Raw genomic sequence first — 24,070 nt, forward strand, 5'->3', positions numbered from 1 at the left:
CTATATCTATATTATTATATACTAAAGTAATTCCCCAAAGTACATGTGTCATTACCTCATAAAAAAATTTCCTGCTAATTTTTTTTTTTTTTTTTTGAAAGAATTTTGTTAAGTTTTAGCCTTATATTTAGGGAAGGGAATAATACATCACTATAATAATTTAAATAAAATTAAAAAGTGTATTAGTAAAGAATACAAAATATTACGTAACACTATATAATACGTAGTACTACTTAATTGAGATACATTTTTTATGTTTTTTTTTTTTACTATCAATGAGTTCGTTTTATATGTTTTTTAATAAACGAATAATGAAATTACTATTGTACTGTAAAACCGTACATAGCACGGTATCTAACCTAGTTAATTAATATTTGCATATTTTGATCCCTCTCTTAAAAAATGCAATGGTTTTGAATTTGATATTATCTAATATAAATAGATCATTTCTCTTGGACAAATTTGATTAAAAAAACAAGAAAATTGATTAAATTTGAACATAGCTCATATCTCTTGGACAATAATTCTAGTGTGTGACTTTGTAATACAAAAAACTAGGCCTCTCAAATTATTGTATCCGACCAGCTTTCTAGGATCATTATGCTAATCTTACAAACAAAGAAAAAGAATTCTTCGAGGAACTCTTCCATAATTTACACCGGTTAATCACTTAAACAAGTAAAACATTGTGTAACCAAGTAATATCTTACAAAGTAATTTGTATTTTGCGAAACTACTATTATCACCGGTTGTTTCTCATCTTGTTATTTGAGCATAATGTACTTCGTATGAAGTTAAATTGTTTATAACTGTCATTAACTTATTATGACTACTACGATTCTCCAAACACTCATATTGGATTAAACTGATATAAGTGGATGCGCTTTGCAACATCAAATTAATTTGAATCGATTAAAATGATTTCAAAAAAGATCATAACTATAATACCAGCACTGTCAAATCATTTCCATTACTTGACTGGATAACAGTCCACAAATACATAATTACATACACTTAGTTTTTCACGTTCATTTCCAAGGAAATTACATGACATATCCTCTACATCCATTACATTGAAAATTTATTTCAATTTTCACTCTTATAAAACAACTCGGCCAATCTTTTGTTAAATTACAACGCTCTGAAAAATCCACTGATAACATGCAACAAAGGATGAGAGCAACTAATCTAATTTTGCAAAATGGCCACACCTTGTATGCAACTGTTTGCACCTGCCCCCATTCATGATCTTCAGAACAGGCAAATATTGACGAGCAACTGATTCTGCCAACCGATAACATATCCCAGAGACTACAGAGTTCTCTTGCCACCACATAAGCCTGATATGCCCAAGCTATCAACTTACTCAGCCTGTAAGGCAATCATTCATGCTACTGGTTCACTTTACATACAATTGGATCTGCTTGTTAATTTTCTGGATCATCGTCTGATGACGACAGTAAGAGCTCAATCATCGCATTACTAGATGCTTCACTCTCATTGTTGACACTAGGTATTATTTTGACTGGAGAAATTAGCTTCACAAACTCCCTTAATTCTTCAAAGCTGCAATGCTCACTATAAGGTACTTCATACCTACACGTCACATCATAGCAAAAACAGGTTTGAATATAGCTTGTAAGATATATTTAAGTTTAAAAAAAAAAAAAAAAACAAGGAAAACCAATGGTGATATATTTTCAGATATAAGAAATAAACATGTCCTCAAATCCACAAACCGTGTCACAGATCAGTTCATAGATACTAGTGCTACACCACTACCACTGTACCAGCCTCCTAGATTTCAAATTTAAAAACTTTGAGCTAGTGAGACCTCTGACTCATTTGATGCATGGTTCATCTTATTGATAGAAAAATTACTTTTTTCTTATCTAGTAAGATAACAGTATGTCATGTTCTGGCTTGATGGCTAAATTGTTAGGGATAGGTTGACAGAGGGGTATGCAAGGGAGGCTTTGGCACCAGCCCCCTTCATAGCTTCTGCATCCTCACAAAGGCCATAGCTAGATTGGCCATGATCATCTGGACAATATTATAGAAATACAAAGTATTACCTTATAATAGTACCCTGCTGCCACCTTCTCCCTGCACGTCCTGCAGTTTTCTTCCCTTTACCAAAAGTCCAACCAGTGGGAGAAAAAGCAACTATTAGACTGAACCTTTCCTGTAAAAAAATACACAACCAAAAAAATCACCCGAAAAACAGTGAGTCAAGCAACCTTTCTAAAGTTCAACTCAATGGGAAAGGGCATTAATTATCCGGTAAGATAACAGCATATAATTCAAAGAGAGCAGGTGTAACGTGTAAGTAAATCACAAATATTTGGTCACTTACTGCATATTGACATGACAGTTGTTTCAACCGTTTGAAGCTTGCAATTGTCCACATAGGTACAACATGTATGTTGCTCTCACGATCATTTAGTGTAAACCACTGCATATCTTCTGCTGGCAGCTCCAAACACTCCAAGAGACGAAGTTTTGCAGCAGGAACATAGATCTTCTTGCGCAGGACACGAGCTGCTTCTAAAAAGACTCTCTCCTTCCCTATTCATGCAAATAAACAGGGATTAATGAGAGGAAGAAATGGAACAAGAGAGATGAAGTTACCAAGAAAGATATCATACCAATTGTATAACTGCCAATTAGAAACAGGGTTTTGGAGTTGAAAGACTCAGCTTGAATTGCTTCAATGATGAACTGCACAACCACCTCCTGCTTTGGAAAATTGTACTGCCAGAGAGCCATGGAAAGAATTGTTTGTTAAAGCTATGTTATTTACATCAATTAACATAAGTGGGATTCCTGGCGCTGGGTTCAGTTAGGCAAACACTATTTTTCCACAATGTATGTGTATTTCAGTGCTTTGAAATGAATGAATAGCACCATGTTGGTATAAGAATACGGGATTCTAGCCTAGTAAAATATCATCACAGTATCACAGAAAAAAGAATTAGTATCATGAATTTCTTTCACATAGAAAAATATTAACAAGATGATAAATAAACAAGTACTAGAAGTACACCAATATATATTGTATATACAGTTAACAGAATGGCACTGTGTAGATCTAGGACAACCAATTTCAAAATGGGTCAAACGAGAAAGTAAGAAAGTTATAGTTGAGGAAATCAACAGGGTATTGAGCTAAATCTAATTTACAGGACTCATTTATAGCTAAAAAGGCTTATTGAGGCTTCATTCAGTAGGAAGTAAGAAAATATAGCAATTAGAAGTTATAGTTGAGGAAATCAACAGGGTATTGAGCTAAATCTAATTTATAGACTCATTTATAGCTAAAAAGGCTTATTGAGGCTTCAATCAGTAGGAAGTAAGAAAATATAGCAATTAGAAGTTAAGATGAGATTGACCCCTATTAGAAGTAAGATTGTATGATGTAAAAGGCAAACTTAGGTGGTTCACTAGAAGAGAAAGCAGACCAAAAATGAAATGGAGAGAGATAAGGTAATCTATCTAGCCTCTATGTCATCAACCAAAGACCATGGATTCAGCCAATGAGCATTTATGTCATCAACCCAAATAAAGGAAGGTGTTAAACAGTCTAACTAGAATACAAAAATGCATCATCTATCTTTAGAACATATTGCTTGTAAACAGATAAAATACCTGGGGATCGCAGTATGTTGTATCAAGAATAAGGGTATCAATATGACATCCTAACTGAGAAACACCCTTTGCCATTTCCTCATTGAACCGAAAATCACCAGTGTGCAAAACTGCCTGGACACATATGAAGAAGATTCTCAATTGATAACTAACAGAGACTATGAGAATTAAAAGCTAGCGACAATTCATGATTTAATTGGACTATACCTTACCATTAGGTGGCTCAAAGAGTATAATTATGGAACCTGGGCAGTGATTTGCATCATAACAAGTGACATTGATTCCGGCAACACTTATTTTCTGGTTTAGGGGCATGACCTGCAATTTGTCCCATGGAATCCCAATTTTTGCATTTACGAGCTTTGCCGTTATCATGGAGCAATAAATTTTTCCATAAGAAAAGGATTTTGTCAGCCCTTGGTAATCTGCACACCAAATTATGATTTTCTGAAACATAAGTTGGCCCCAAGCACTGAATATCCCTGTCCCATAATAATATCATTGCCCTATAGTGTTGTCTATCATTATAAAATAGATCAAATACCACATAATGAAATAATTCGACGTAAAAATAATGTCCTATTTAGGGGTGTAAATGAACCAAGCCGATCGATAAACTACTCGGGTTCAAGCTCGTTCATGTTCGTTTATTTGATAAATGAGCCGAGCTTGAACAAATTTTGTAGCTCGTATAATAAAGGAGCTTGAACACGAACATAGATATGCTTGTTCAGATAAGTTCATGAACAACTCGTTTATTTATGTTTGCGAACTACTCGTTTATTTATATTCATGAATTATTGATTTTTTCACAATTGTTATTTTAATTCTTAAGTTTTTTAATAATTAAAATTAAATTCTTAGGTTTATAATTAGGATTTAATTATTATGCTATTTTTTTAGAGTTTCAAATGTCAAAGTACAAAGCTCGTTTATTAGAGAAGCTCATTTATTACTAAAATCATGCATGAAACGCTCGTTTATAAACTCATTTAATAAACGAGCTGTTCACGAACCATTCACGAACATATAGTGTACTATATGAGCCAAGCTTGAACAGATTTTTGAGCTCACTTGAAAGCTCGGGATCGTGCTCAGACTTGCCTAAATTAATTGAACTTGAACAAGAACAAGGTAGTATTCGGCTCGGCTCGGCTCATTTACACCCCTAGTCCTACTTCCATTTCATATTATTTGTAACATTTGCCAAAAATGGATGCTTTATATTATTTGCAACAAATGCTATCTTTCCATTTTAAGTTGTCATTTCTCTGTATCTTTCTCCTCATCACATGCATCTCTTTCTCTCTCCATTTAACACTCAAAAAAGTTTTGCCTAGGAGTCCGTACAACCCTCTAAAGTTGCAAATAATTAGAAACGGAGGTAGATCATGGAAAAGCTTGTTTTAATCACATATAAGATCTTAAATGACATTGGTGCATCCGTGACCGTGCATATATATGATATAGCATAATCATAAATAATTGAATACAAGATGAGACAAACAATGGGATGGAGGATCTCTACTTTAGTGGAATTGCTCAGAACCTTAAGACACCAACATGCAGGACAGGCACTAGACAAAACAAAGTAAGGTGATAAACAATTAAGCTCAAAACATATTATCCTTGAAGAACGCTAGCTAGGTAACTTACGGTCTAAGTGAAAATGTGTTAGAAACCAATGAGAACATTCACTCCGAAGGTTCCGAAATGCGTCCTGCAGAAAATAAGAGCCTGTTAAAAAATACCTGCAGAAAATTTGAAAGTATAGTTGAATAATCCAGTATTTTCAGAGGGATTGAGTATGATCGTCAACAAATATGTAACAGGCTAAAAGGCTAAAAAATTTCATTGACACGGGCAAATAATCATGAATTATTGAAAACTTAGTACAGAAAACTGAGTTTATAAGAATTACCACTCGAAATGGTGTTCCTGGAATACAACACCATGGAGGAACAACCTTATTTTTTCCCTTGGGGCCACTCTTAGCTGGAATCTTGTTCTGTCGAGGGACTGATTTAGCTGTCTCCATCTGCTGTCTTGAATTTGGCAATTTTTTCTTCACCCAGGAAGGGCTTGAAAAATATTCTGTAATCAGCTTGTTCATGGTTGGCTTCTTAGTCACATCAACCAAACATTCAGAATCACCATTTCCCTGTTCTTCAGGACCATTGTCTTTCCTGAGATGTTTGAGACTCTGTAGAATCTTCTTTCTGGGGCCAAGTGCATTTATACCTATAGCAATAAGATCCTGCAATGAATATACATCAAATTTGGTTACTTTAAAACAGGACTGTATAAATAATACAATAATATAGAGAACTATTCTTTCTATTCACAACCAAGTTATAATTCCCTATGTCACAAAATCAAATTCTAACCCGACAGTTACAAAAAAAAAAAAAAAAGTGGCATAAAGCTAAGCTATAGGTTTCCATATCACACCTACAGATCTGACTAGTATCTGATGACCCTGGTCCTTATTAGGACGAAACTAAGACAGTCAAACAGATGCCAGTGCTGTACTGTCCCAAACAACACCTCAACCTAGGCCCAACCTGGCCATTTGCTGGACATGCCTTTGAGAAGTGAGAAAATTGCTTGGACTTAGTAGTATAGATGGTTTATAGTGTTTAAATAATTATAACAATAACTTTAACTTTTTGAAACGAAGTCACAGGGTAATAATTTCTATTGTATTGGAAAGTTAGATACATAACATATATTTGTCATAAGGTGATATTATATTTTACAAGTATTTTTAAGTATTAAGCCACTTTTGTGCCGCCAACCAAGCCTCATGCTATACCGTACCAATTCCCTAAACCTTAGCCCACACACAGGTTGGACCATGTCATAATAGCGTTCTGTTGAACAGTGCTTTGCGCTAGCCCAGCACAATGCTATTTATATCCTTACCATCCACAAAAAAAAATCTTAACGCCTATGGTTTACTATAGATCAGAAGTGACCTAACAAAGCATACCTCCTCAGTTAGCCATTGCAGGGATTCCCAGTCGATTTCATGTTGAATGAAAGCTGCTTCATATTTGGAAAGATCCAGACTGTGTAGCCATTTTATGACTGAAGCCACAGCAGTGGCTTGTTCGGGAGATTGAACAGAAGGCTTGTCAGAACATTGTGAAGATTGTTTCTTTGCACCACCTGGAGAATTTTCCTGAAACAAATCTACAATTTTTAAAACATAGTTTGATGAGAGTGTCACCGCATTTAAGCAGAATTATGAAGGCTTAGAAAAAATTATGCATGGAAGAGTTGCTAGTTAAAAAAGGTGTGGTGATGCAAGTCATCAACACATGCACAATATGACCATTCTCACTCCCTCCATTTGAACTATATTAGTAGGTAGGACTTTAATATAAAAATAAAAAACAATACATGAGACAGTAGTGGTATCAAACTACTGTACCTACTAGGATTAGAAGGAATCAACAATTGTTCTACTAAATATATTGCTTGAGACTAAGTTCATCATCAACAAGATTTCCAATCTAATCAAGGGTTTTGATAAAAGAACATGTTGTAGGAAACTAGACAAGTTGCATAGCATGAAAATTATAATTTTCTTAATCTCATAGCAGTAGTTTGATTAAGCATAGGCACATGCAAAATAAATGGAGGCAATTGCTAGTTACTACTCAAAGCTATATTGCCTATATATCAGCTTCACCCTTCAGATTAAGATATATTCCTAGATTAAAGAATCCAAACATTTTCCCCAAGTATTAGAAGAGGAATCTCCTCAAGTACAAGACGGTTAGCAAAATGCAAAGTTTTGGGATCTAAACAAAGTACAGAGATATCTTCTTTAAAGTAAAAAGAGATTTCCAACAGATCATTTCACAAGAGCCAAATCATAAAGACGAATTCAAATAGGGGCAAAACGAGAATATATTGGTTTAAATGAGTAGTTATGAGGTAAACTCAGAGGAAAATATGGTTTAAGATGTGAAATTATACATCTCTTGACATCTACTTGTAAATGACAAACAAGTCCATATACTCCTTTGTGCTTTTCTCTAGCTTATAATTTGTACTTCCTCCGTTTTTTATAAGATGCATCACTTTCTAAAAAATGGAAGTTTCAATTCTAATGCATCACTTTCCTTTTTGGTTAATAAATTCTATCTATCTCTTTCCTATAACAAGGAACCTTTTTATTTTTCTCTCTATCTCTCTCTACTCCAATAATTGTCTAGGAGTCCACGATTACAAAAGTGATGCAACTAAAAAAAGGGAAGAAGTATCTATTACTAAACTCATTATATATGCTTGTTAAGCACATCCTTAAGGCCAAATTTAATCGATACAAACAGAAGATCTTCAAAAATGTTTATTAATACAAAAGGAAGATCTACATAAAATCACAAGATAAAAGGCTCTTAAACAATGAGTTGTCAAAGCCTGGCCAAGCTTTATACATTATCGATTCAAAGTATTTTAAATATAGCAACTAATAACTTAATAAGTCAGGCTTAAAACACAAATTAACATCTGAACAAAAGTAAGGGCTTAAATTACTAACCTTTGGTGTGACAAAATTGTCAAGACAACCATTAGCATGACATTGCCTAGATTCTTCATCCCATTGCGAAATGTCAACCCCACACAAGGGACACACCAATGCAGGGTCAGGATCATGAGGCTTAAAATCATCTTCTTCGGAGCACAACCTCATTAACACACCAAATTGGGTGTTAGATTCAAAGTCCTCACTGTCCTCATCATCATAGCCACAAATATTTTGTCCATGCACATCTCCATTTCTAACAGACAATGATGAAGACGACAGCAACCTGGATTCAATGGAATGAGATTTGACAGAAACGTGCTCACCACTACCATGATCAGGACTACTAAGTTGACAAGGAATAGATTTGCAAGGGTAATCGGAATTTTCAAGTATCACTGAATCCAACTCATCAAGACTGCTACCGAAGCAGGAATCCAACCATTGAGTACTTGAATCAGTTTCTCCAGAATTCGAAATAGGTTCACTCTGAATATCCAATGAAGGACAACACCCGCCTTGTGTTCGATAAAATGCCTCACTGAATTCACCTATCCCCTTACAAGTCGTTAAGGATGGGGAAATGTTTTCCTTTCCCGGAAACGAAAATGGTTTTTGGCTCTTCACCGTCTTCGAAACCGATAATTTCTCCTTCAATATACCCAAAAATCCAATAAACATCAACTGTTATATTTAACCAAAAAGAATTCTATACAATAACAATCTTCCTACCTCCTATAACCTTGACTCAGTTACATCAACCTAACAAAACCCTAAAAAATCAAAAGCTACTAAATTTTCAATAAAACAGCAATATAATCTCAATACAAGATATACTAGCAGCAAAAAGGGAATATTGAAACAATATTTACAGAATTATAGCCCCAAATCATAAATAATAAATTAAAATGATGATTAAATTGACATTAAACAACCCAACAAAAATAAAAACCCTAATCAAACAAGGGTTTCTAGCTCCTATACTATTAAACAATTTACATCAAATTAATCCCTAAAAGTATGTAAAATTGAAAGAATTATGATAAAAATACTAAGTTGTGAGTAAGATTAGAAGACTTACATGATTATTATCGGGAGTAGAACTCAAAGAAACACTTGGACGCTTTTTACCAATCATCAAATTGATTTTGAGCAGAGATGACTGAGAAAGAGGAGAGAGATTGAGAGAGAAAGGGGTAGCAGAAGATTAGTAGGGTTGTTGTTTTGGTTCAAATTTTTGAGGTGTTTTTTTAGAGGGAAGAATCAAAAGTTCGATTTTTTTAAAGCGCGGATTACAAATGAAAATTACCCCTGAACTCCGTACGAAGTTATCGTATATTCCCTTTTTAGAGGAAATCTCCTAAATTTCTCTCTATATATAATAATAATAAATATAGTCATTTGAAATCTAGTTTTATTAGTATTGATGAGTACTTTATAAATATGGAGTATTTAATTTTAATAATTTTTGCTAGTGTAAAATTAAAGATATTTGCGATCAAAAATTTACATCGATACATGTAAATGGGACTAACATTATGAAATAGAAGGAGTAATCAATACTATTATTTTAAAATAGGAAAGTTTAAAAGAAATTTGGAGTGCCACGTCATCCTTTTTGTTTTTTCATTTTTTTTTTAATGAGGAAGCAATTATCCTCCTTAATCTTCAGTTTTTTTAAAAAAAAAAAACAATCTTTTTCATTTTCATTCATACGACGCTTCGTCAATTTACAGCATCCTTTTTTTTATGTATAAGGAACCAGTTATTTTTTTTTTTTCTCCTAAAACAATCTTTTTCAGATTCATGTAGATGACGATTCATCAGTTTATATATACATCTCCTCCCTTCAACAATATCAGTTTTTCTTTCATTTCAATTTAAGGTTTGAGTTTCACCTTTCTTATGTTCTTCCTACTGCAATTATAAATTTAGATTTAAATTTAATTTCTTATTTTGTTTTTTAGTAGTTTATTTATTTTTGGTAAGGTTTTCGTTGGAAAAACTATTCTCAATTCTTTTGTCTTCAAATATAAATGTATCCTGTAAGGTTTTCTTATTTTACCTTAAATTTAATTTTGATTGTGGCTTCTTAATTTTTCCGGTTTTGATTTTTCGATTTTCAGGAAATATGAAAAAAGGAAAATTTGGCTTGATGGCTGATTGACATTGTGTGTTGTCATTATCGTCGCAAATTGGTATTGTGTTTGTTGTCGGAGGTGATCTTTCTCTCTCCTCTCTTATCGGCACCCTCTCATTATTTATCCTGGTAATTCCTTAATTTACATACGAGTACAAAATTTAACATCGGTTTTATTTTCAGTCGCTTTTTTCAGTTTTAAAGTTTTCATGTCTGCGTTTTAATTTATTTGTTAAAAAAAGAATGTTTAAAATTAATGAACCGAGATATCCGGTGCATATCCATGATGACTTGGAATGACAGATTCTATGGTTGAAAAAAAAAAACTCTTAAATGTCGACTTATTGAGTGGATTTTTCAGGGGTTAATGCCAGTGAATAAACAAGTAAACACTTCTTAATTCTTATATATGCCTACATCTTTTTCATTTTTGGGTTTCATTAGGCTATTTCAGCATGCTGAGTTTTCATTTGTTTTAAGGCCCTGTGTTTGGCCTGAATGTTATAATGTTTATGTATTATGAATTTTAGTTACTCGTAATTTAGTTTAGGACTTACATGAGTATATATCAGTCCTATATCATGCCATGAACTTTAGAGGTATTGCTTTTTTTTTTCCTAGATCTTCTTAATTGCAAAATCTGCAAATTTAATTATTTATAAATATAAACTATTTATATTATGTATTACAGGTGTGTATTACAATTTACAAGAACAATTGGTCTTCTAGGATAAAACAATGTGTCATTTGCTATAATAAGAAGGAAAAATTAGAAATAATAATCCCAACACTTAGTCGCGGCGGGTTGTATGGCTTTATTCTATTCTTCTTATTATATATGAACTCATTATATATGATGTTGAAATTCCATATTATTTTAGTACTATTTTTTTTGTAATAAAAATTTATGATACAATAAACAGTCGTGCATCGCATGGGTTTAAGACTAGTACTTTTTCAAAAACGCATTTTATAACGTAAATGCTTCGTATACGGAGTATATCTCCATTTTTATACGCTTAAAAGTCATGCTCCGTAACATTTTATATTAAAACAAGTGATACTAGCATATAGATTATATACAATAGGCCTGTTCACGGATCGGATATCCGATCCGAAATGGGATTTCGGATCGGATATCCGAAGCTTCGGATATCTAAAATTGATATCCGAATCCGATCCGAAAATTTCGGATATCCGATATCCGGTATCCGAAATCATTCGGATCGGATATTTCGGATATCCATTATCCGATATTATTTTAAAAAATTGATTATGCTTATCTAATAAATGTCATTAATTTTATCAATTTTCTAACCTTAAGCCTTCCTGTACAATATATCAGAGGGGGCAATTTTGCCAATAAAAGAACAAAAAAAGGAACCAATATGAAATTGAATCTCCAAATAAAAATCCCTCATTCTCGCAAGTAACCTCGGAAGCCGACATCGCCACTTAGCCCAAGCAGCAAGATGATGATGCTGAACAATAATCCTCGCAATTTCTAGTTTCCGGCGACACACGACATCAAGAAGCGGGTTCCACCCGGAGGAGTTTTGCAGTGACATATCAGCGCCGACGGAGGCGAGGAGTTGAGCGGGGACGGCGTCGTTTAAGCGGACGGTGTCATAGAAAGGGATATCGTCGCGGCGGTCGAGGAGATCTGATCGGAGAGTTTTTCTTGGTGGAGTGAGTCGGACTCGGAGTTAACTCGGGTCGGATCGGCGAGTTTGGGGAGGGTTGAGAGGAGGCGGGTTAGGATGGGGTGGTCGTGGACTGCGACGAAGGGTGGGTGGCGGCCTGAACAGTGAACATAGAGAAAGGGGGAAGAATTTAGGGTTTTTCTTTTTTTATTGAGAGATTGAAAGTAAGTAGATGTTGTGATAAACTGATAATGTGATTCACTAATTCTTGTGAATTTATTTTAGAAATTTCAGTTTTTTTGTTTATTTTTTTATTTTCTAATATCACGATTTAGTTTTACCCAATTAATTTCGGATATCAGTTCGGATATCCGATATCCGATATCCGACAATTTTCGGATATCGGATATCCGAAAATTTGAAAACCAGTATCCGAATCCGTATCCGATATCCGATTTTTCGGATCGGATATCCGATCCGAAATGAAAATTCGGATCGGATATCCTAAATTTCGGATCGGTTGCGGATCGGATTTTCGGATTTTCGGATTCTCGGATAGTTTTGTACAGGCCTAATATACAATGACACAAATTTAACAAGATCTTACTGTAGGCACGAAAATTTTAATTAAGTGCCATGTTGGATATTATGTGAGTCAAAGGTCAAATTATTGACTCATTTTATTGACATTTAATTAAGGTAAATTAATTTGGGTGAACAAACTAATTAATTAGCCCATTTTAATTTGGTTAATATAATTATTAAGCCCAACATCCAATATACATCAAACCCTAACCCTAGGGGTGTCTCACTCTATAAATAGAGCTCTCTCTAGTTCAATTGGGGAGGAGAGGAAAACCTAGAGGAAAAAAAAGACTACATCAAAATACAGAGCAAGTCTCTCAAAATTCTAAACTTCTCCAAAGAAATCCTTTCAAAACCTAGAAGAAGAACAACAAGCATTTGACGACGTGCCGTTCTACTCTAGAAGATCACCCGTGGAAGAGATCAAGCCTCGACGACCCTCAACACTAAGGAAAGAAGGAATTCAAATCATCAAGAACACCAGTTCAACCTCTACATCAAGTAGTCATTGATCGAGATCAAGCCTCGTCGGCCCTCAATCAAGAATTCAAGTCAAAGGTCTACATCAACAACAAGTCAAGGTCTACATAAACATAAGTCAAAGTTCTGTATCAAATCTTAGATCGAGATCAAGCCTCGGCGGCCCTCGTTCGAGAATCAAGTCAATTCGTGAATTACGTCAAAGTCAAAGTGGAGATCGAATCAGAGGAGCAAATTAGAGATTGTACCCAAAATTATCAAATTAATAAAATTAACACTTTTTTTGCATTTGTTTTGAATCCATATTTTGCAGATTTAAAATTTGTGTTTATACTTACGTGATTAGATTTTGGGAAATTCTCAATGGTACTCTCCAATTTTATAAAATTCTCAGTGGTGAACAAAGTTTTATGAAATTATCTTTGATAGTCACTAATTAACATTTCTAATTCAATAGTGACATTAATCATATAAACATGCAATTATAAGTTAACCCTAAAAGCATAATGACTAATATAACCCTATTAATTAAATAAAAAAATTAAAAAAAACCCTAGCCACCCAACCCACTGCCAATGGCGGCCAGCGACCCTCTCCTCCACTTCCCTTGGCGCCGGCGACTCTCTCTATCATGGGATATTTTGTGGACTAGTTTTTTTTCTAAGTTAGGAACTTAGGAGGTTCCCGTGATGGCACCTAGACCAAGTCTAGACTAGCCTAACACTCAAACAACAAAGGATATACGCACACAATGTAATACCTCGTATTTTTATACGTATTTTATTTAAAATAAGTATTTTGAGAAGTATTTAATTGAATATTAAATGTTTTATTTAAAGTATTTTATTTATTTATTTATTTTAATAAGTTGGAAATATTTTATAAAAGGAAAGTTTATTTAATTAATTATTTTAATTAAGTTGGGGTTTAATTTAGAAAAGTTTATTTTAGTAAAGTTTTATTAGGGATGGGATTAGGAAAATTAAAAAGGGAAAGTTTAGGGAGAAGGGTCTTAGAGAAAGGGTATAAATATCCTACATATGAGGCAAACCAAACTTTGCCCAGAGTGGAGAAAACCCAAGGTAAATTTCTCTCTCCTTTTCCTTATTTTCTTTCTTTTTTTTCTTTCTCCTTTCTCCCCTTCCCCTTCTTTTTCCGGCCACCCCCACCACCACTGCCAGCCACCGGCAGCAGGTGGCTGCCGCCGCCAGCAGCACCAGCCGCCGGCAGCAGGCGGCCACCGGCACTGGCAGCCGGCGTGGAGGCTGCCGCCACCTTCTTCCTCCCTCTTTTTCGAATTAAAAAAAAAATTATTAATTTTTGTTTTAAAAATCAATTTAATCCTAGATCTAAATATTAATTATGGGTTTTGTGATTTGATTTTGATGTTTGATTAAAAGTATTATGTTAATTAATTTTCAGATTATGTTCTTAATTAAAAAGCCCCAATTTTTGAAACCCTAGGTTCTTGATTTATAAATTATTGAAGAATTATGATATATAATGGTGTAAACCTTTGATTAAAGTGTTTTAAGACTAAATTACAGCAAGATTTAATAAAAATAAAGTGCTGGAATTTTTGGTAAAGCATAGAAATCAAGTTTCTTTAAGGAATTTTAATTACCCATTAATGGAGATTGAATTATGATGTTTTAAATATAATTTCAGCTTATTTTAAATAAATTATGAGGGGTTTTATAATAGTATATGTTGCTGAAAATTTGTGTAGAGTGGGTTTTAATATTCTTTTATGATTTTAAATTGTAGGAGACTTTGAAGTGAGTGATTTCTATTGATTGTGGCGATATTAAGATCGTATTCAAGGTACGTTCGCGTACTTAGCATAATTATGTTGATGTAATAGCATGCTAAATGTGTTTGGTTGATTACAAGTAATATCATGCTAGGTTTGGATTGGAAATTATGATTTGGATGTTATCGGTGATTGGATTATGAGGCATGATTTATTTGTGATGGAAAATAATAGTTGGAATATTATTTATGAACCACATATTTATTTATGGCATGATAGAGAGTATGTTTAATTAAACTAAATGTTTAATTTGGGTTGGAATATTGAAAAAGAATTTATTTATGGTTCATATAATTTTTATTGATGCTATAAGCATGAGGAAAGAAGCTATATAAGTGTCTATGTACACGAGGAATAAATTGTATGTTGGTGCCTTAGTGCACTTAAGGTGTTTTTAACACCGAGGGATAGGATTTGTGGCGCTTTATGCGTTTAAGGTGTCATTGGCACCGAGGTAGAATAAAAAAGGGTTCAAATTTAATATTATGTTGTCACTAATTATTCAAGAATTAAATTGATATATTTGAATTGTTTGAATAATTATTGTTGATTTAAATGATTATGGTTTGAGAGTCATCACCAAGTTTAATAATCTGTAAATAACGTAAAGTGAAAAAGATTACGCACCAAAACTCTTGGAACGTATATACCTTGAGTATGAACATATGGGGGGAGTTATGGGGTTTTATATTTAACCATAACTTCTAATGGAGTACAAGACGCTGTATATTCCTTTTATTATTATTATGCGCAGGAATTCTGCCACCTATGTGTGGTTTTTGATGTTGGCACGGTTAGCTCCCGTGTCAGTAACCTCAATTTATTTGGGGGAGGTTAGGGGGAAACCCGTTCGATGCGTAATCAATGCTAAATAAGTTATTTAGTGTCTAGTAAGAATTTTAGTGAGTGTTGTATGCTTGAAAAACAGTTGCAACAAGGTAAGTTGTGTGCTGATAGGGAATTGTATGTTAGTGTGTTAATTACGCTTATGTACTCAGCTTTGCTGATTGTGTGTTTTGTGAGTTTGTTGGTCTTGTCTTTATCTTGGCCCTATGATGACCCATTTATAATGGAGAGTAGTGGAAATAGGTAGAGATAAGCTTTTCAGGTGTTGAAGCATATCCATGAATGGGCATGAGTGAAGAGCGTATCATGGTAGTTTCCATAAGTTTATGATGTGTTTATCGCTTTAATTATTTATGATAATGTTATTATGCGTGACTAACAAAGAGGTTTTGAATTTGGTTTGGTTTTAATAAGGGCCTAAAATGGTTCCAAGTTGTAGGTTGATTTTATTTCACTTCGTTTGACTTTGGTTTGACTTTACTTTCGTTGATTGTTTTTTTTAGTTGACTTGTTTTGAAAGGGTTTGAAATTAGTCTTCCGCTGTGTGTCTTTGATAGTTGCCTTAACCGTTATCACGGTGGCGGTAATGTCTTAGATATTCCTATTTAAAGTTTTAAACAGGGAAAAACAGGTATTTTAAAAGAAAGGAATTTCTAGGGTATTACACACAAGCAAGAGACAAAGCACCAACAACGTAAACACTTTATTATTTTCGTGGCTTACAAATTACAAGGAGTTTCTCTCTCTAGAATATCTCTCTAGAGCTCCCAAATTCGATGCCCAGCAAATGAATGCCTTGACCTATTTATAGGCACTGACTACAACCTAGTCAGATAGGATAACTACCCACTATGCCCACTACACCCATGAACTAATAACCTCCCACTACTTGCATGCTTATTTGGATGTATCTAGCCTTGTCCACGTGTTAAGGGAGTTACCCACGTCCCATATTATCCTCTCAACTGTTTGCTAACCGCCAAGCCCCACTATGCCATGCTCCTATATTTTAGGAGACATGCATCAGTGTGAATATGTAGTGCTCAACCGCCTGATCAGTGTAACCGTCCACTCCCTTAGTATTCCTATTTTCTAGGGCCACTAAGTGAGTGGTGTAACTTATAGCTTTCACATGACGTGGTATTATTCTTTCAGAATAACTACCCATGTACTTGGCCACACCCCACTAATCTGGTGCTCCTATTTTATAGGAACCGCCCCCATAGTGGCTTAACCGCGTTCCCGTTTGACCTTAGTCAAAGGCACAATCAAGATAACCGTTAGTCAACCCACTAACATCATGGCCCTATATTTTAAGGACCATACTTAGCCACGTGCCACCTCAGCATAACCATCCCGACAATTTAGGGAGAGTGGTGCAATGTGGGTAGTTACCTCAATCGCCAACTAGCCCCACTACTTAGCAAATCCCTAGATTCAAGGCAACCGCATGCAATTACGATGACTAAGCATAACTGTCAAAGAGTCCCTACTATAAATATCCCACTAAGGGAAGATTTGGTTAAACCAATATTCAAGCCAAGGCTTTTCCTCAGCATCCAGCACATAGCCACGCAAGCCCACGGTTCCCCCGAGGGAACCATGTCAATCGTTGGCCCGGTCCGCACTTGTTCCTCCATGCCGGAGCCACTACGACCTCCACTATTGTAGTGGACCATAGAGACACCTTCACATGATCCCAAAAGCATCCTTTAACCAAACCACGCACCACTTAGCTAGCATGCCCGTACTAAGCCTCAATCCCTTGTTAGTCGCCCCGCACCTACACTATCGGGACTTGTAACACCCCCAAATCTCCCTCTACGGAAATACCAGTATAGTACGTATAATTATACCATCGAGATAGACTTGGGCATATTACCGTCGCGTGATTACGCAAGGCTACTCAAAATACTTAACTCAATAACAAAACTTGCAGCGGAAACTTAACTTTCTTTTATTAATACTTATAAAAATAGTAACATTGTTATGAGTACTCAAAATAAAGACAAGACCAACATTCCTAAACTAGGTGAAGCAAATCCCTGGACTCTCATATGCTTATTTATGACTCCACCTGAAAATAGTCAACACTGCTTACCATTACGGTAAACAGGGCGAACCAAAACAAATAGGAAATACGGATTAGCAAAATATGCTAAGTACGATAAGTGCAAGATAATGTAAACTCAATCTATTTGCAAACATGCTTTTAAAATCAATTCCAATAATTAATTCAATAAATTCCAAATTCATTATTCCAAACCGATTCCAATGATTCAATATTCAAAATAATAGTTAATAAAACCAATTCCTTTATTAAGAATCAATTTCTTTTAATCCAATTCCTTTTAAATCCAATTCCTTACCCAAGTGTGCACACCCCCAAGCTAGTCTCCTTATATTACAAGGCTATTCTTGAGGAAAGACCCGGTCATACAAAGTCCAAGGCCTTATCAATAAACCAAATCCGCATAGTGGGATTACCAACATGCTTGTAAAGCATTAATAATAATAATTCAATAAATCCTCTTTAAATCCAATAATTCCAACCTTTAATAATAATAATTCAAACTCCCTTTTTATTTAAATCCATATGCTTTCAAAATCAAATCCTTTAAACATGAATAATAATTTTAATTATTTAAAACATGATATAAAATCAATACTCCAATTTATTTATCAAAACCAATTTATTTAAACATGCTTTTATTTCATAAATCATAATTCAATTCAATTTAATTCAATCATCATAAAATCATTCAAACATGCTTATTCAAACCAATCACTTTCAAGGTATCTAGCCACCTAACGTACCTTGATCCTTTTAAAAACTCTTTAAATTAATCCAACATACTCTTAAAAATCCAAATTCCTTTGAACATAATAAATAATTTCAAACCATTCAAAACATGATATTTAAAATAAATCCTTTTATTAAAAACAAATATTAAAATCAATTCCTCCAACCATACTTTACTTCATAAATCATAACTCAAATCAATTCAATTCAATCACTAATAAAATCATATGAAACATGCTATTTAAATCAATCACTTTTAAAAGTATCTAGCCACCTAAACTTACCTTGATTCCAAATATCAATCAATACTTCGCACTTTCAAAGTTCAACCACGAATACACCTTGCAAATAACATAACCATAAGGTTATCACAACATAAACTCAAATCTAATGTGCATGGGCTATAATTTTAAAATAATACTTTAATATAAAATTCTAGCTTTGAAATAGGTATTTGTATTTTAGAAAACTAACCATGAAGAAGATAAAGGAATAGGATTAAAGAGAATTGAATTTTCGTTGGAAAGAATAGGCAGAACTTGCAGAGGTCATAACTCCTTCAATATAACTCCGAATTGGGTGATTCTTGAGCCTAACCTCAAAGATTTTTTCGAGAGAAACAATCTTCCGTGACACATCAATACCCCAAAAACTGACCAGAAGTGCCCGAAAACTGACTTCAAAGATAAACGGGATGATATTTGTATGAAAAGAGAAGAAGAAAAGTATGAAAAGGTTTAGGGAAAAGAAGAATAAGAGAGAAGAAGAGAATTGAGTTTTGGTGTGAAGAATATGAGAGATATGAAGGGGTATTTATAGGCTCATGAATGAGGGAATTATGGTAGGAGAATGTAGGAAGAATTATGGTAAAAAGTATTAAGGAAATTACTTGGAGAAGAGAATGAAAAAAATATGGAAAGTTAAATATTAAGGTGATTGTGTATAACAAAAATATGGAAGGTATGTTGTCATGAAAAATAATATGGCAAGGAAGATTACTTGGGGAATAATCAAGAGAAATAAAAGGTAGGAAAATGAGATGATCAAATCTTTGTGAGATAGAAAATAGGAATTAAGGAAATAAGGAATTTGAGAAAGATAATTAAAATACAAAACTAACAAAATAATTAACCCAAATTTAGCATATGGTGGCCGAAAATATTGAGCATATCTATGCTCATATTTTCGGACCTCCACTTATAGTTTTAATGAAATATTTGCTAGATTTTAAGGATTAAAAATGATTGTGTAAATAATATCTATTGTATAAAATAATTAATTAAAAAGATACCAATTATTCACTAAATAAATTAACCTAGAAAATCAGATTTTCCACACTAGAAATATCCGAAATTCTTAGTCAATCATTAGGAATTTTCGAACATATTAATTAAATAATATAATTTTGTTTAAGTAAAATATCCGAAATATATATAAATAATCCAGTTTTTAAATAAAATAAATGGATAATAAATCTTATCCAAAATCCAAAAATAATAATTAAGTTTTAAAATACTTTAGACGCCGAAATTCAAATATCATTTTGGCTCCAAAATTCAAATAGTAAAATAAATTACTAAAATACCCTTTTTAAGAGAATACTAATTAGAAAATATGTTTCAAAAATACGGGGTATTATAGGACTATCGAGTCGGTATGTCCTGTCGAGTGTCCACCATAGCCATCCAAGTGTGCTATAGTCCCCATAGGTCATCCTATGTCCAAGACCATGCATGCCCAAGGCCCTTAGCCCTAAGGCCACCCTCAAGTCAACCCCTGACCCTTGAGTGAGCACTCGCCCCCTAAAGAGCTTTATTTTGATCTGGCCATGAAATACTAGTGAACACCCAACTGACAGTAACACAATAATAGGCTCTCAAGCCCGATCCTTAAACCCAACCTTGGCCCTATGGCCATTTATGATCTATTAGGGTCTTGATAAGTCCCCTCAATAAGTATCAAAGATTGTTATGGAGTTTTGCTCTTCCAAACACTTCGAGGTTCATTTATTGCGCGCGCGCGCGTGCTAGCCATAGGCCCAAGGCCTAGCTAACCAAAGCTTTGCTAGCACCATGGCCTAAGCACTTGGGGGTTATCCCTAATATCCTCACAAGCCTAAGACATGGTAGTGAGCTACTCTAGCCATACTTGGCTCGTTCTTCCCGAATCAAGCGCGCACTTGCTCGTGTGGGGGGGTCCCGAAAGCCTTACGCGCCTATGCGGGGAGTTCAACGGCCTTGCCTAGGTCAACCCAAAAGGGACTGTGACACTCTCCATGACAGCGACCTTTCCCTGACGCCGACGACCTTCCTCGATTCCCTCTCCTTCCCCTAATTCCCTGCCAACCACTCACCCAAACCAAACTACACCACTAACACAAATCTTGAGGAGAGAGAAAAACCCTTAAAAAAACCTTCAATCTTGTTCAATGGTGGTTTCCAGCAGCTGTTACGCTAGGGTTTTCCCGCATTCGAGTGCCGCTCAAAGCCTAAATTCTCCGCTACCTTGAAACCCGACATCCCTTCCTCAAACGCCATTAAATATCGCTGGAATAGGCGGGAGTTCGTTTTCTGGTACTAGCGGTCTTCTCTTTGATGATCTTGCGATTTCATAAGGTCTTATGGGTGGTGGTCAAGGTGGTGATAGAGGCGGCGGCGTTGCGAAAGAGAGAGAGGAAATGACTGGCGGAGTCGTGGGTAGGTATGGGCTGGCTGGGCTGGGTTGGGGGGGGGGGAAGAAGTGGGGGGTTTTTTTAAATAGGGGTATTCTAGACATTTTCTTTTCCCTCCCTTTTAAAAAAACATTAACAATGGTTAATTATTTTCTTAAAATGCTTAACTAATGTTACCACTGAATTAGTTTTATAACTTACAGATTACCAAAGATATTTTGAAAATTTAGTGTTTACCATTGAGGAAAAAAAAACATCGATGAGTACCATTGAGAATTTCCCTTATATTTTTGTAAAGGTTATGTGTGAGTCTGTTTCACGTGAGTCCGGTTTAAGCATAGGCACAACTCCACCACCACCAACCCAAAAAAGCTCAAACCCAAACCGGCCCTCCTTCACCCTCCTCAACCTAGAAACGTAGCAATTAACAATCCACCTTCCTCAAATTGCAGCAATAAAAAACACCATCGTCGCGAACGCTAAACGCTAAACCCACCGTCAACGTGCTGCGATTTGGCTGTGCTCTGATGGCTGCGATTTGATGGTTCGATTTGAAGGAGTTGATGGTTCGATTTGGTTGTGCTGTAATACCCGAGATTTTAAAACCTGATTTATTATACGCTAATATTTATTTTATTAGCTTAATTAAAGTTTTGTCTCTGTTTTAACAAGAACGAATGCTTTAATCTTGAATTTTATTTTAATATTATATTATTTCAGAAGCTAATTTTAAGGAAAGTAAATTATTATTTTACAGTTTATTTTCGGTCCGTAAAATATTTAAAGATTTTGTATCAAAATTTGTATTTCTTTTATCCGAAATAGCGAAATGATTCAAAATATATATACAAAACTCCCCTCCTAACTTCCCTGAGCTCTTTTCTTCACGATTAAGTTATGAGGATTAACATTAGTTTACTTCTCCTATTCATTGTTGCCTAGTGTCTTGCCAAACCAATCAAGGATAATTGATTAGAATTTTGCCACCTTACCTTGAGCTTATCCTACTCCTTCAAGGTTAAGGAATGAAAGGAACAAGAAGACAAATTCCACCTCTTCAATTATCACCTTCACGGTTAAGTAAGGTAAGGATGAAGTTTAGTCTAACCTTACTTGCCTTCTATTGGCTACTCCATCTTTTCCCAAATATTACACAACAAATGATCAGAATATCAATATATATATATATATATATATATATATATATATATATATATATATATAGCTAATCCTAGTTTTTCTTTTTCATCACTTGCAAGTTCTAGTTATAAGTGAACAAATATCCCATAAATTCCAACCCAAATATTACCACCGTCATCTTCTCTTCCTAGACCGTTGCTGTCACCTTTCCCCACGGACGACCAGCCGTGCTGTTTCTCCCTCCTTTCGTTGTTCTACTTTTGCCAAGACCGCTAGGGACCAAATTCTTAACCTTGGTTTTAAGAGTACCCAAAGTAAGATAAATTCTTTGTCTTCGTATGTAGTTTTTAATTTGGGTAGTATATCTAGTTGTTTTCTAAATAGTCAAGTGTCATGTATTACTACTTACGTAGTACTAGCTAGCTATTTCTAAAAGAAAATGAGTTTTAGATTGTTTTCATATTAAAATGATTTAAGGATTTTATAGTTTTAGTCATTTTACCTACTAATGCAATAATTTATATTTTTAAGAGGAATCGGACCTCGGAGCTCAGTAAGAACGATAAGATAAAAGCTAACAGGAAGGTTATCGGACTGTAAATCGAGGTAACAGCTATTGCTAGTACCCGCAATTCCCTTCGAAATGTGTTTATAAAAGCGTGATATCATTTTCAAAAGTTATTTATATATCTTTGGATTAAATGACTTGCGGGATGATGAACGTGTTTATTAATGTACTTCAGTTTAATGATTTATATGAATGATTTTATTGATAAACGTTGTTTTATTGATCTTTGGATCTTACGAAAGTATGTCATGAATCTATGAATGACTTATGTAAAAGTTACACAACATGATAAATAACAGTGAAAGACCTAGTCCGTCTGGCAGTATATGTTTACAGGTTACTTTTCGGTCATGCATGTACCCATGGGGCATTAGCCCAACTATGTCGAGCATCTGCTCTATGTTATGGGCACCGGCCCATCGCGGAAGACGTTCCGCCATGTCATACTTGCCAGCGACTAGCATGTTAATATGAACGTTATATATATCATTATATGAATTTTATTAAATGTTTTAAGATATTCCATTCTCCCTGTTTTGTTAACTAAAATGAATTGAAATGATGTTACACTACTAGAGTAGTTCGTTACTGAGTCTTTGGCTCACCCGTTTTTATGTTTTTATGTTTTAGGTTCTGCTAGGGATGATGGAGACGAGTAGTAGCGAGGATTTTACTTTCAGTTATCACTTAATAGTAGTTATAGTTTTAAGTTGTTTAATTTGAATAGTAAGACTAAGCTACTTAGTAAAGTTTGAGATAAGATAGGATTTTCTATTGTAAAAATTAAGAATAATGTTTGTTATAAATAGATCACTATGTTTTATAAATCAAGTTTTTTAATTAAGTATGTTTGTTGCCTTGTAAATCTCGTGAGGGATTTACGGCAGTGACGTCCCGACCGTGTTAGGTTAATTCCGCTGTTAAGATTCTCTTAATAACTGATTTAGAGGTCGGGGCGTTACATGTGCTTTAGTTGTATGTTGAGATTTGGTTGTGCTTTAGTTGTATGTTGCGATTTGGTTTGATGGTTGTTGTGGTGGGATTGAGGTCTCGCCATTTTCATGGAGGAGAGAGAAAATGTGAGTTGTAGAGAAAGAGGAGAGAGATGGTGGGTTGTTGAGGAGAGAGAAAGAGAGGAAGGAAGGAGGGGTTTTAATACTTGACCATTATAATCTAATTTATGATATATTTAACCT

General features: G+C 34.6%; 1 protein-coding gene and 1 long non-coding RNA gene across 2 annotated transcripts; one reads left to right on the forward strand and one right to left on the reverse strand.

The window, feature by feature from the left end:
• Positions 1-964: 964 nt before the first annotated feature.
• LOC145582917 (uncharacterized) lies at positions 965-9,440 on the reverse strand. Its single transcript, XM_081639973.1, has 11 exons — positions 9,267-9,440; positions 8,201-8,836; positions 6,641-6,832; positions 5,570-5,905; positions 5,305-5,368; positions 3,856-4,073; positions 3,649-3,762; positions 2,649-2,754; positions 2,357-2,568; positions 2,076-2,185; positions 965-1,596 (listed from the first exon to the last, which is right to left on the reverse strand). Exons 1-11 carry the CDS (start codon positions 9,321-9,323, stop codon positions 1,428-1,430), a joined length of 2,214 nt encoding a protein of 737 aa, XP_081496099.1. The 5' UTR covers positions 9,324-9,440; the 3' UTR covers positions 965-1,427.
• On the forward strand, positions 9,294-23,786 carry LOC145582919 (uncharacterized). The gene is made up of 4 exons (XR_014099996.1): positions 9,294-10,070; positions 10,312-10,454; positions 22,838-22,912; positions 23,505-23,786. It is a non-coding gene; the product is annotated as an uncharacterized LOC145582919 (long non-coding RNA).
• The last annotated feature ends 284 nt before the right edge of the window (positions 23,787-24,070 follow it).

This window comes from Chenopodium album, chromosome 15 (genome assembly GCF_948465745.1).
Source record: "Chenopodium album chromosome 15, dcCheAlbu1.1, whole genome shotgun sequence".
Lineage (NCBI taxonomy): Eukaryota > Viridiplantae > Streptophyta > Magnoliopsida > Caryophyllales > Amaranthaceae > Chenopodium > Chenopodium album.